The 12,130-nt window shown below is 37.6% G+C and overlaps 1 protein-coding gene across 1 annotated transcript in view; it reads right to left on the bottom strand.

Moving 5' to 3' along the window:
* The window catches only part of ADORA2B (adenosine A2b receptor), a 60,529-nt gene extending 50,724 nt beyond the window's left edge, over positions 1-9,805 (bottom strand). The window contains exon 1 of the mRNA XM_075196910.1: positions 8,681-9,805. Within this exon, the coding sequence (XP_075053011.1) occupies positions 8,681-9,030 (350 nt within the window). The 5' untranslated portion in view covers positions 9,031-9,805. The remainder of the gene's footprint in view (positions 1-8,680) is intronic.
* Between the last annotated feature and the right edge of the window lie 2,325 nt (positions 9,806-12,130).

Below are 12,130 nucleotides of genomic sequence, written 5' to 3'. Positions count from 1 at the left end.
GCTAAAAATTTACATTGGCAAAAAAACAATTGGCCAGCTCGAAAAGTTTAGAAATTGGAAAAAATAATGTCATCAAATCCAGTATAGTAGATCCAAATAAAGTTTTACTTCCACCTCTACATATAAAATTAGGACTGATGAAACAATTTGTAAAAGCACTGCCTAAAGATGGAGAAACTTTAAAATATCCTTGCACCAAATTCCCTAACATATCCGATGCTAAACTGAAGGAAGGCATTCTTACAGGTCCTGACTTTAGAAAGTTAATAATAGATGAACATTACGGGCGTGTAATGAATATTGTGAAACTTTCTGTGTGAACTTCGTTCAAACAAGTGATTTTTAGGCAATGTCAAGGATCCAAACTACAAAGAAATTGTCAGGGAAATGCTTAATAGTTACAGAAATCTTGGCTGCAATATGAGTTTAAAGGTACATTTTTTGAATTCCCATATTAAGCATTTCCTGAATAATCTCGGAGCAACAGTGAAAAACTTATAAGCGAAAAGCAACAAAACAAAGTTTGAAGACAAAAAAAAAAAAATATTAACGATTTTTTCAATAATTATGGTTTTATTTCTATTATTGTTTGATTTTATTGTTATTTTATTATTTTGTTATTTTATTATTTTGTTATTTTATTATGTAATTAAGACAAAAACACAGTGCTATCATCTACACTTTTTCGTATTTCACAATAAATATGTCAAGAACAAATAAACTTTTTGTTTTTTCTTACAAATGTATGTAACCCCCTTATAGTTAAATGTGATGTGGATTTATTTTTTTTATATACTATTTCTTGATGTACACAGGACTATAATAAAGAATATAAAAGTATTATTAAAAAAGCTTTGAATACCTTAAATTTCGCAGACCTGTGTTATCGTTCCAAAGCACATTGTATTGTTTCATTTGATTTTATAAACGGTCTAAAAGTCACGTTCACGGATGGAATTCTGCAGCGTGTATGCACTCATGACCGGCAGTGTAGGCAGATCTCCATAGAGTCTTTTCAGCTGATGATTATGAGAGATGAACCCAGTCTCAGTATTCCAAGTCATGTGTATAGTAACTTAATGTTGTTTAGGCAATTGATACTAATGATGATGATGGTCATCATAATCAGCAGCTATTTACATAGCGCCACTAATTCTGCCGCGCTGTACAGAGAACTCACTCACATCAGCCATTTTGTGGGCTGGGCCAATTTGAAGCATCCTATCAATTCACTGGGACCTAGTGACATCACTGAGGCTTCATGCACCAAGCCGCACTGAGGGAAGAACCAGGCGATCAAAGAATTATCTTTAAATGTATGCAAACTTTATTTAAACAGCATACATACAATACATAGTATTAGTCCCATATGAACCACAGGTAAAAATAACATGACCGAAAACTAAAATTGCCACATAAAGGCCAACAAGTATGACAAGTAAAGGCCAACAAGTATGACAAGTGAATCATCTTGCCTTTCACTGTTTAGAGAAGTTACTGATAACTGCTCAAGTTCCAAAGTGTGTTTTACGTCAAAGGTTTTACAATATTGTGACATTTTTTACAGTGTGTAAAGGGGTTAAGGAGCATGTATTGTCAGGACTAAATATATTTCCAGAAAATGTTTCTCAAAATGTTGCGGGAAGAGGTCAGGAGCAGTGCTAGAGAAATTATTTTTCTGAAAGATAAGTAGATTCTTGAAACAAACTTTCAGCAGATGGTCCTCGCTTCCTGAGAATAAAGTTAAATAAATGAAGACTAAACAGACATATTATTTCTTATTGGCTGTCAGCATTCCACGAGGGTATGTCTCTAAATGTAAGAGGGAAGTGTAAAAATGGTGCAAGTGACTATATGTGCTCAGCACTCACAATGCCTATAGCTGGTAACCAGGTATGCAGTGTCACAATCATCAGTTCTAGCTTAAAGGAGCACTACACCTAGCATACCAGTTATTTATATATATATATATATATATATATATATATATATATATATATATATATATGAAACCTATCTTTACAAAAATATATGTAGCTGGATAGATAGAAATTACTGATAATTTTGATTAGCTGAGATACAGACTTGAATGTGTTATAGAATCTATATAGTCTATATGTGACAGGAAAGGAATGCTATGTCCCCTGGCCCTGTTGCCTACATAAAGCCACCAACTAAACTCTACTCATAATGGCACACAAGCAGCTACTATGGGCATGGAATATACTTCAGTTCTGATTGGATGATTGGAGAGAGGTGTGGCCATCCAATCAGGAGCTGCATCATCCACTATAATCCTACGCTCTGTGGAGGTAATGGCCCTGGCTCCAGTATACAACATACCTGTCAACAGGCATTTTCACAATCTGAAAAGGGCTCAACTTGCTGGAAAGAAGAACAACATTGGTGTCTAAATAACCAGTTTATATAACCATTAGCCTTTGTAACATACAGAGAACCTCTGGTGCACTCAATCACAGCCATGAATCCAGATAATTGCTTCTGTGTGCTTTGTATTTGTACTTGATTTATATTTCTATGTATTAAGCACTCATTGTATTTGTACTGTTGTATTATTATCACAGTATTTTTATGTCTCATTTTATATAATATATAACATACAATAGTAATATAGGAATACAAGGGTCCATGTTATAACACATTTTAATGTACACACTGGCAGTTTACAAAATGTCTATTGTCTATGTAAACTACCTGCTACAGCAGCCTGGTTCAGTCTCTGCATTGTTCCCCTGGAAACCAGCTTACAGCTCACATGAAGGCATACCCTCTGCCACCTTTACCCCCTAAATACCACACTGCCAATATCACTGTGACTGCAGCATTGTGTCCTAACCCAATCCTGGCCTAGGGATAACACAATAATAATTACAAGATCCTGTAATACCATCAGTATATGGAGACAACATTTTTTTGGGGGGTGACGGGACTCTACAATTGGATTAAAATAGCTTTTAGCAAATTAGTTACTGAACTCCTGTTACTTTCTATATCCTGAAAGGTGTGCAACATAAGTGACTGTAGTGATGCATAATGATCTCTGCAAAACAAGACATGTAAAAATAACTATGTAAAAATCAATAATCTATTAATAATTATTTGTGCAACACCATTTACATTAAAATGCTTACAGTAAGTGGGACAACAGCAAAGCTACCCACACAAACAGAGTGGGAACTCACAAACTCCACACAGTGGGGACCTTGGTCGGAATCAACTCATGACCCGAGTGCTCTGAGGCAGCAATGCTAACCACTAAGCCATTGCATTGTATATAGAGTTGGTACTGCCCCGGCATTGTGAGCGAACATTACCCTAAATAAGCAGATGTGCATTGCTCATGCCTGTGCAGGTGGTTGTTAAAGTAGCAAGAAAAAATATCAGTAAATAGAGTCCTGGAGGTATATTTACAAACTGCGGCTTTGAAAAAGTGGAGATGTTGACTATAGCAACCAATCAGATTCCAGCTGTCATTTTATAGCATGTACTAAATAAATGATAACTAGAATCTGATTGGTTGCTATAGGCAACATCTCCACTTTTTCAAACCCGCCTCTTTAGTAAATATACCCCCTGATGTCACTTAAGCATAACACTCCGTTAATGGTACTTAGTCAGTCCCTGCATAATACCCAGGGCCGCCAAGAGGATTTTGAGGCCCCAGTAAAGCAACTTTCTGGGCCCCTTCCCCGACCACACATAAAGGGATGTGATGTGCGCCGTCATCAAAGGGGGCGTGATCACATAGTGATGGAGGCGTGGCCAATATGGGCTTTGGCTGCGCCTCTTTACGCATTAAAGGGGGAATTCAATTAGCCACACAGTGTCTCTGGAACGTCCATGAGACACTTCATAGCGGATATTTTGACAGAAATCTACGCTCATTTTTATAATAGGATTTTTTTTAAACTGCCTGGCAGGGGGCCCCTCCAGGCAGGCCCAGACCCCAGCAATTTGTATCCGCCCCCCCCCCCCCCCAGGGCTCATGATTATACCGTAATTAATTTATCTACTTTTTATTTTCAATTGTTCCTGTCTTACATACAGTAATTGAATTTCCGAGAGTAAACACGTTTTGAAAGGATTACGTAAAAGCTTAGATATATTGTCAGTAGCTCAATACCACACTATATACGCCTTGTGATCCGCTGCACTACTGGAGAAATAGTAACATTAAGTTCTAAGAAACACTAAAACAAATGGCTCTGTAGGGAACATACAGCATGTAGAGTAAAACAATGCAAGTGTAGAATGAAATTTAGTGTATGAGAGACAAGATTTTTTTTAAATATTTTTATTATTATGCGTGGGTTTATCCCTGGGAAAATACAACTGTGATCGTATAACGTCATTGTTTTGTAGCAATTGTTTGCCTTCTTCTGGATCAGCACAATTATAATTTATAAAAGGCTAGTCATGGAGGATTTCAATTAAGTATATAAGTATGTATCAGGTCAAGACGGCTAGGTAATATTTAACCAGTGTTCATATTTTACACCATGTCCTTTATTCGCGTTAAGGCCAGAACCACAAAAAGCATCAGCACACTAGTTGGACAGCCCAGATATGAAGCGTACTGCAGTGCTGGATAATGACAGAAAGTTTGCAATTTATCATTCATATCATGCTGAGGCGGCTGAGTACCGCTTGGCGATACTGTGAGAGTGGTAAGGAGGGCAGTCGGAGGGTATATGCGCATGTGTGACTTCGCTATCCAGCAGGCGCAGGCACAGTGGCACTGACAGGCTAGCCCTGGGATTTCAGTTCCACTTAGCAAGAAAAATTAGAAATAAACATTACTAAAGATAGAGTTAAAATATTAAAAAAATAATATGTTAAAAGTGACCACCATGGAAAAAAAAAAGTTTTATTCAAATGATAAAGCATTTTTCCATTTATTTTCCTCTGTTATCCCTAACCGGAGGTGGCGATAACAGAACAAACACGCGATCAGTGAAGAAACATGGCAAATCAATGGCTGGCGGTGCCCCCCAAATATTTTGTTTGAAGTCCTATCACAGTCGAAAACAGCTGTTTCTTGCTCTATGATAAATATGCCCAAACAGCCCAATTTACACTTATATAAAGCACAGGTCGATGTCTTGCAGAAACCAATCTAGACATTTACATTTGCAACTGAGCTGATGATTGGATGCATAAGGTAGGGTGAGCGTGGCAGGGACAGGAGATGATAAATGGGAGCCAGGAGCAGAGAAATTAGCAACAGATGGAAAGATGAAGAAGAGAGTGCTAAAGACAGGGACCAGGAAGAAAGTGGTAGGCACAGGGGACGAGATACAAGAGACATTAGGAGTAGGGTAATGATGACGTCTAATGCAACAGGTAGTAAGAAAGTTCAGGAACAGGATAGATAGCAGTAGAAGACAGGGATAATGGAAGACATTAGATCAGGAAGGAGTTAGGGCAATAGAAGACAGGGACAAAATAAGCAACTTATGGGAGGACAGTAAAAGACAGGGACAAGGTCAGGAACAGGAGAGAGGGCAGTAAAAGTTAAGATGAGATATATTTCAGATAGTGGCACAACTAACATCTTTTTATGGTACAAAATGAACACAAAAATAATGACAGCTGAAGTATCGTATAAGCACAAGAGGATTTCTAGGGTGAAATATTATATTTTATTCTCTTGTATATATAAACTAATTTTAAGATTTATAGGTGCAATAAAAAAATGTTAAAACATCAGTCATTTCTCCTTTGCTCCTATTTTCTATATGATGCATAGCTGTAATGAAGTAAAGTACGAAATAGTAGAGCAGAAAGATGCTTAAATAATATAGAAGCACAGGATTGAGTGGATGTCAGTAGTAGAGCGAAGGGTCAGGTAGACAGTATAAGGGTTAGTTCTTAACATTGCTCTAATGTGCAAATTTCACTATATAGTTGCTTACAAGCAAACATTTGTTCTCATGGTCTTACTTGCAATAGACAGACACAATCTAAATGCTGATTGGTTGCTATGGGTTACTGTGTATTAGTACATTAGTTACATTACTTAGTAAGTCACCCTCAATGGGTGATAAGTGAGTAAGAGATGACATACACCCACCCGACACATGAATGTATGAAACTAGATTTGCCAAAAAATGGAAGTAAACAGTGAGAACAAAGAACATAACATTAAAAATAAACATTCTTAAAATATACTACAGAATATCACAAATTCGATCTCAGTACATTTCAATCACAGTGGTTTGTAGAGTGTATATTATGATTTAATGTTGTCTATTAAATAATGATGAACAATGACACGACTTATTACACTTCACCCCCATGACCTTATTTTCTTACTATACTGAAGATAATGCAGTGTTCAGCACTTTAAATATAGAGTGGACATATGTATGAATGTAAATATATCCACAGGTATTACATAATCACAATTCCACATTGTATCAGATATGTTATCACATGCTTTAGGTGTGCAGTAGGATCAGACTAACATATTGTATTTCCCACTATAATCTTATTTTATTTTACATTGTGCACACTTCCACATATGTCTTTAGTTTTTCCTTAATATAGCAATACAATGCCCCTGTCATCTATACCACTGTCCTCCTGGCACTAATTGTACAATATAAAAAGTGCCAGAACCTGTCACAAAACAATATATAACATTTTGGGGGATTTGTAATATAGAAATTGACAAAAGAACAGTATGGTAAGTAAAATGTTACTGCTCAAAGTATGTAACACTTATAATTCCAGCACTACACTTAGTTTACTATGCTTAAATTTTAAGCTATAAAGTAGATGTTCCATCCCATAAAGTCCCCTTTGTTCTTTTCATTATCAAACACAACAAACGCTACGTGTTGCAGTATCTTTGGAAATTATTTACTGGGAACAAGCAGAAAAACAGATGTAAAGTATTTAGTCAGTGGGCAGTTTCCATCCTTCAGAAATCCTTAACACAGACAGTTATCTCTGGAGAAGTACTTAGCACAAAGTACAGCCCTTAAGTTTTGACAACACGAACACATGACCTAGACCTAAAACAACAGTATGGACTGAACTGCAAAATGGGCATTATTAATATTACTATTATTATTATTATTCTTTGTTTATAGGCCGCCACAAAGGGTCCGCTGTGCCGTACATAGAGCATAGGACGAAACAGAATATAGCATAAAAGGACAATGCAATAAACACAATACGGTTAAATTACAAAACAATTGTTTTCTATGGACATGGAAAACAAATACTACTAAGACCATATGTACACATAACACATATAGCTGGAGGGTTGCAACAAAAAAAATTCCTTATTACTGAATAGTAGAAACGTTGCTAAATTGTTTCCATTTTCCTGCTATATAATTATACAGCAATTTAGATCCACACTTGTAGTTTACTGTTCATCACTAGTAACTGCAGGCTGTCAGGATTCCCAGTGTTTATATACAGCCCAACATGTGCATTGTTTGGCATCTACAGACTACTTTATATATGAGGTCTGTAGATATACAGTTATCCTTTATTTATATACACAGACTGTTCATTCAAATCAGTCCCTGCCCGAGGAGAGCTTATAATCTAATTCCGTATCATCACAGACACACAAACACCAGCCAAATCAATGAGAGACAATTAACCTACCACTTTGTTTTTGGACAGTTTGAGGATGCAGGAGCACCCTGAGGAAACCCTGGAGAATATACAGACCTGCGTGGGTCATTATATCTATCTATCTATCTATCTATCTATCTATCTATCTATCTATCTATCCATCTATCTCATATCTATTCGTCTATCTGTCTCATATCTATCTATCTATCTCATATCTATTTGTCTATCTATCTGTCTCATATCTATCTCAAACCTATCTCATATCTATCTATCTATCTATCCATCTATTTCATATCTATTTGTCTATCTGTCTCATATCTATCTTTCGATCTATCTCATATCTATTCGTCTATCTGCCTCATATCTATCTATTTATCTATCAATCATATCAGCATATCAATCAAACATATCTCATATCTATCTATCTACTTATCTATCTATCTAATATCTATCTGTCCATCTAATATCTATCAACCCATCTGTCTCATATCTATCTATATCTATATATCTATCTATATCTATATATATATATATATATATATATATAGATATATATCTATCTATATATATATATATATATATATATATATATATATATATATATATATATATATATCTATCTATCTATATATATATATATATATATATATATATATATATATATATACACATAGATCTCTCTCTCTCATTACATATTGCCACATTATACATCATTAGTAGTCCACAGTAACTATGTGTTACCATGTGTTTGCTGACACTAGTCTGTCACTTCGATTGTTAGTGATTGTTTAATAATTGTGGTGTAATGTAATCTCTGCGCCACACACCGATCAAGGAAATTACTGAGAAGTATATATTTTTCATTACACCTCCAGGTGATAATAACACAACCTATGACAGTAAAATACAAGGAATAGAATGGTTTAATTACATCTGAATACTTTGATTCCTAAAACCAGTGTAGACGTTTCACCGCGTCCACAAACACTATAACAGTGAGAAAACCCATCTTCTAAAGGAGAGAAGAGCTTCCCATCCATCCACTGCCACGGGGGTCTCTTACCTGAGTGGGATCTTGATAGCCAGGTACCTGTCTATGGCCACAGCCAACAGGCTGAATATGGAGCTTTGCGTCAGCACCAGCACGAAGCAGGCAAAGAACAGGCAGCTGTGGAAATCAGTCTGGAAGCCGATGCTGATGGTGATAGCAAATGGGATGGCAAGTAGCCCCACCGCTATGTCAGCCACGGCCAGAGAGACTAGGAAATAGTTGGTGGCATTTTTCAAAGTGCTGTTGATGGCCACTGCCCAGCAGACCAACACGTTCCCCACGATGGACAGTACAGCGATGATCACCTCCAGAGCTATGTAAGCTGGACTTATTGTCATTTCCACTACTGGTGAATAGCACATAAAGAGACAGTTACAGGCATCTGTGGGTGGGAGAGGAGGGAGAGTGTCCCCCCTTTATTTCTTACAAGATTCAATCCCTTTCCAGTAACTTCTTGGAAGTAAAGTACAGTCAGCTGCTCAAAGATCTGTATGTGGTTTATATGTTCAAAGAGTGGGGTTCTTGCTGTGCCCACCTGTCACTCCCTGCCCCCATAGGAATACTTCATAGCGTCACTTGTGATCCCATGATGTCGCCAAACCCACAAGGGACCCGCTTGGAACTGGAGTGTTAGCACCATGTCATGTCATGGGATCCAGCCACATACAGCTTCTGCACAGATCTCAGGAGCCCCTTCTCACCAAGGAGGAGATAAGACTCAAAATCCCCGTTACCACAGCCAGTTGTGGGCAGGTTTACTCCCTATGCTGCTTCTTTCAAGACGGCTCAGCGCCTCTGGCGCAAAATTGCCTCAACATCATCTAGTGTTAGCAAAGGTCAGGCGTGAGTGGTACGGCATGGCATTATAATCCGGGTAACCTCCTCAGGCCAGGGTGTCATAGAGTTTGCCAGGATTCCAATATCCTTTCAAACATCTCCTTTAATAATCCAAAAACATAGACCAAAATCAGAGCTGGTTGCTCTTGTCAGAGGCGAGCAAGAGGAGCTGTCTTCCACCCCCAGTTTCTTAAAGTTTGTGAATCGATCCTGTTGTCTGAGTGTAGATCCTAATCACTGATCACTGGTCTCCAGCTGCTGTTTGGCTTCTAGACTGTGCGCACATGGGCTGCACTTATACAGTATAGGCACCGGAGTTTTAGGAAACGCGTCAGTGGATGGCTCCTTGTACCTCTGTCCCTCCTCCATTACTGTATGCCTCTCCTATAGGGCGCTGCTGTCCTTACAGTTTACATATGACCTCCCACAAACACACACATTACACCTTGTTCTGATTTCCTGCAGAGCAAGAGAATATAATGACAAAATACTCTCATCATTGCTGCAGATAAGACAGACTCGAGGGTCAGACTGATGCCTTTCTCCTGCATTATGACAAAAAGCCTAATCTTCATCTATTTACCCACAGAAAGCAGCGTTATATTAGCACGTATTAGTGTTTAATAAAACGGTGTCATTAATATACGTTCACTTGGAGCTTAATTAAACAATCAGAATTGTTTTGATATATGTTGGGATGAAGCATGGAAGTTCTGAAAGGAGCAAAAGTATCTCCAAATGCCAATTTAGACCTTGTACAGACAGTACAAGGTCTGGCTGTATTTTAGATTTATACTCGCTAAGTGTAAGCATGAATTTACTTGTTTCATATATTACTCATTTTATATACATTGTACTTAACAGTTTTCTTCCCTTTTCTTTCAGTGGTGACTGGGAATGAACAGGGAATGGGATACATTATTCACTTTCCTGAATTACAGTGCCAGTGTATGTATGTTTATTGCATTATTTCTAATTTGAAACAAAGAGAACGAAAAATAGGGATACTCCTGTAACAAGCAAGACAAGGTAGCAGAATTTTGTGAGCTGCTTATGAGGTGATCCTTGTATCTAGGTATATTTGGTTTATTTATGGTCATGTTGTTTATTTCCTTGTGGGACACTTATGTAACCAGTGATCTCCCAATTTGCACCTGCATGTTTTTGTTTAACCTTTTTTGAGTACATTTGAAAGGACAGATTAGGTGAAGTAGCCGATCATCTTGTCAAAAATGTCAAGTTTGTGCATGGTGGAACAGAAGTCCATATTTTTAATCCATGCCCAGTATGTTAAATTGCAATAATAGGTATTATATTTTCTGCTGCCTTCTAGTGGAAAAATAAGATATGTAAGTTCTTTCTATATTATGTAGTTTTGTAAACAGGAGAATACAGCTGACATATACCGATTCGCTTTGAAAAATACCCATCGTATTTTCCTTACTTTAGTTATAATTACTTGTCGCTTTGATAAGAAATAATATAACATGCATACTTATTAATATTGTTCAGCAGTTCCGGCAGGAGCCTGTGCCAGAGCAGAACTTAAAGTAAATTGATTGCAGTAAACACAAAATTGAAACAAGATGAATTCCAAAAAATGCAGCTCTAGGGCAAAAACGGAAATTATTACAGACTCCCTTAGAATAATGGTGTCACATATGTTTTCATGCATTTATACAACCTTAAAAACACTACTAAAAAAGCATGTTAAAACACCAGTGGATACCTGGCCTAAGGTTATGTACTCAAGGGTTAGGCGCTATCAGAGGGGAGGGGGGTAAATTTTGGTAATTTCCAAGTAATAAAACTTTAAATCTAGGGAAAGTTTACATGGGCTTCTTGCGCTCTGTGAATAGACACATGAGAACGTCACTTGTCCTTGAGATTTGCTGGGGTGGGTGACTTGCAACTTCACAAGGGAATAGTTTGTTTATAATTAGGAATCTTGTCTGTTTGATGTTTAACGTGTACTCGAGGTATAGCAGAACTGGCGTGTTAGGTAAGTTAATGTAATTTTTTTATTATTACAATGCTCATGTTTGTATAGATTCAACAGGGTTTGTTTTTATTAATACATTTTAAAATATCACTTTTTTTTTTTTTACAACTGAGTGCTTTTAAAGGTACATAGCACAAATTAGATTACAGGCCCTTAACTAGGAGCGGTGTCCAATTGCCAATGTTTTTATAAGGGGTGCATCCGGCTCATTCTCTGCAGTCTACATCCAGCTCCCGCAGGGCTGTCAGAACTTCAGGAGAGGAGAAGGAGGGAGAGTGACGTCTGAGCATGGGGGTCGATGCTAAACGGAATGAGCACAAAATGTCAGACTCACAGGGAGGAGGAGGAGCTGCAGCCAGCAAGACTCCCTGTACTCTGAAGTAAGTGTGTGATTACTGGGCTAAAATTAGTGTAAGTGTGTGTGATTGCTTGGGTAGAATTAGGGTAAGTGTGTATGTGTATGTGGGGCAATGGAGGTGCTAGGATAAATTAAGGCAGTGGGAGAAATTATTTGGGGTGCTGGAAAAGGTCAAGGGCATGAGGGGAGCAGTTTAAGGTATGAGGGGAACAGTATGAGCAATGAGGGTGATGGGGAAGTGTGAGCTGTGGGAGAGGGAGTGAGC

Source organism: Mixophyes fleayi, chromosome 2, assembly GCF_038048845.1.
Source record: "Mixophyes fleayi isolate aMixFle1 chromosome 2, aMixFle1.hap1, whole genome shotgun sequence".
NCBI classification, from domain to species: domain Eukaryota; kingdom Metazoa; phylum Chordata; class Amphibia; order Anura; family Limnodynastidae; genus Mixophyes; species Mixophyes fleayi.
This window is presented reverse-complemented; position numbering and strand designations above follow the sequence as displayed.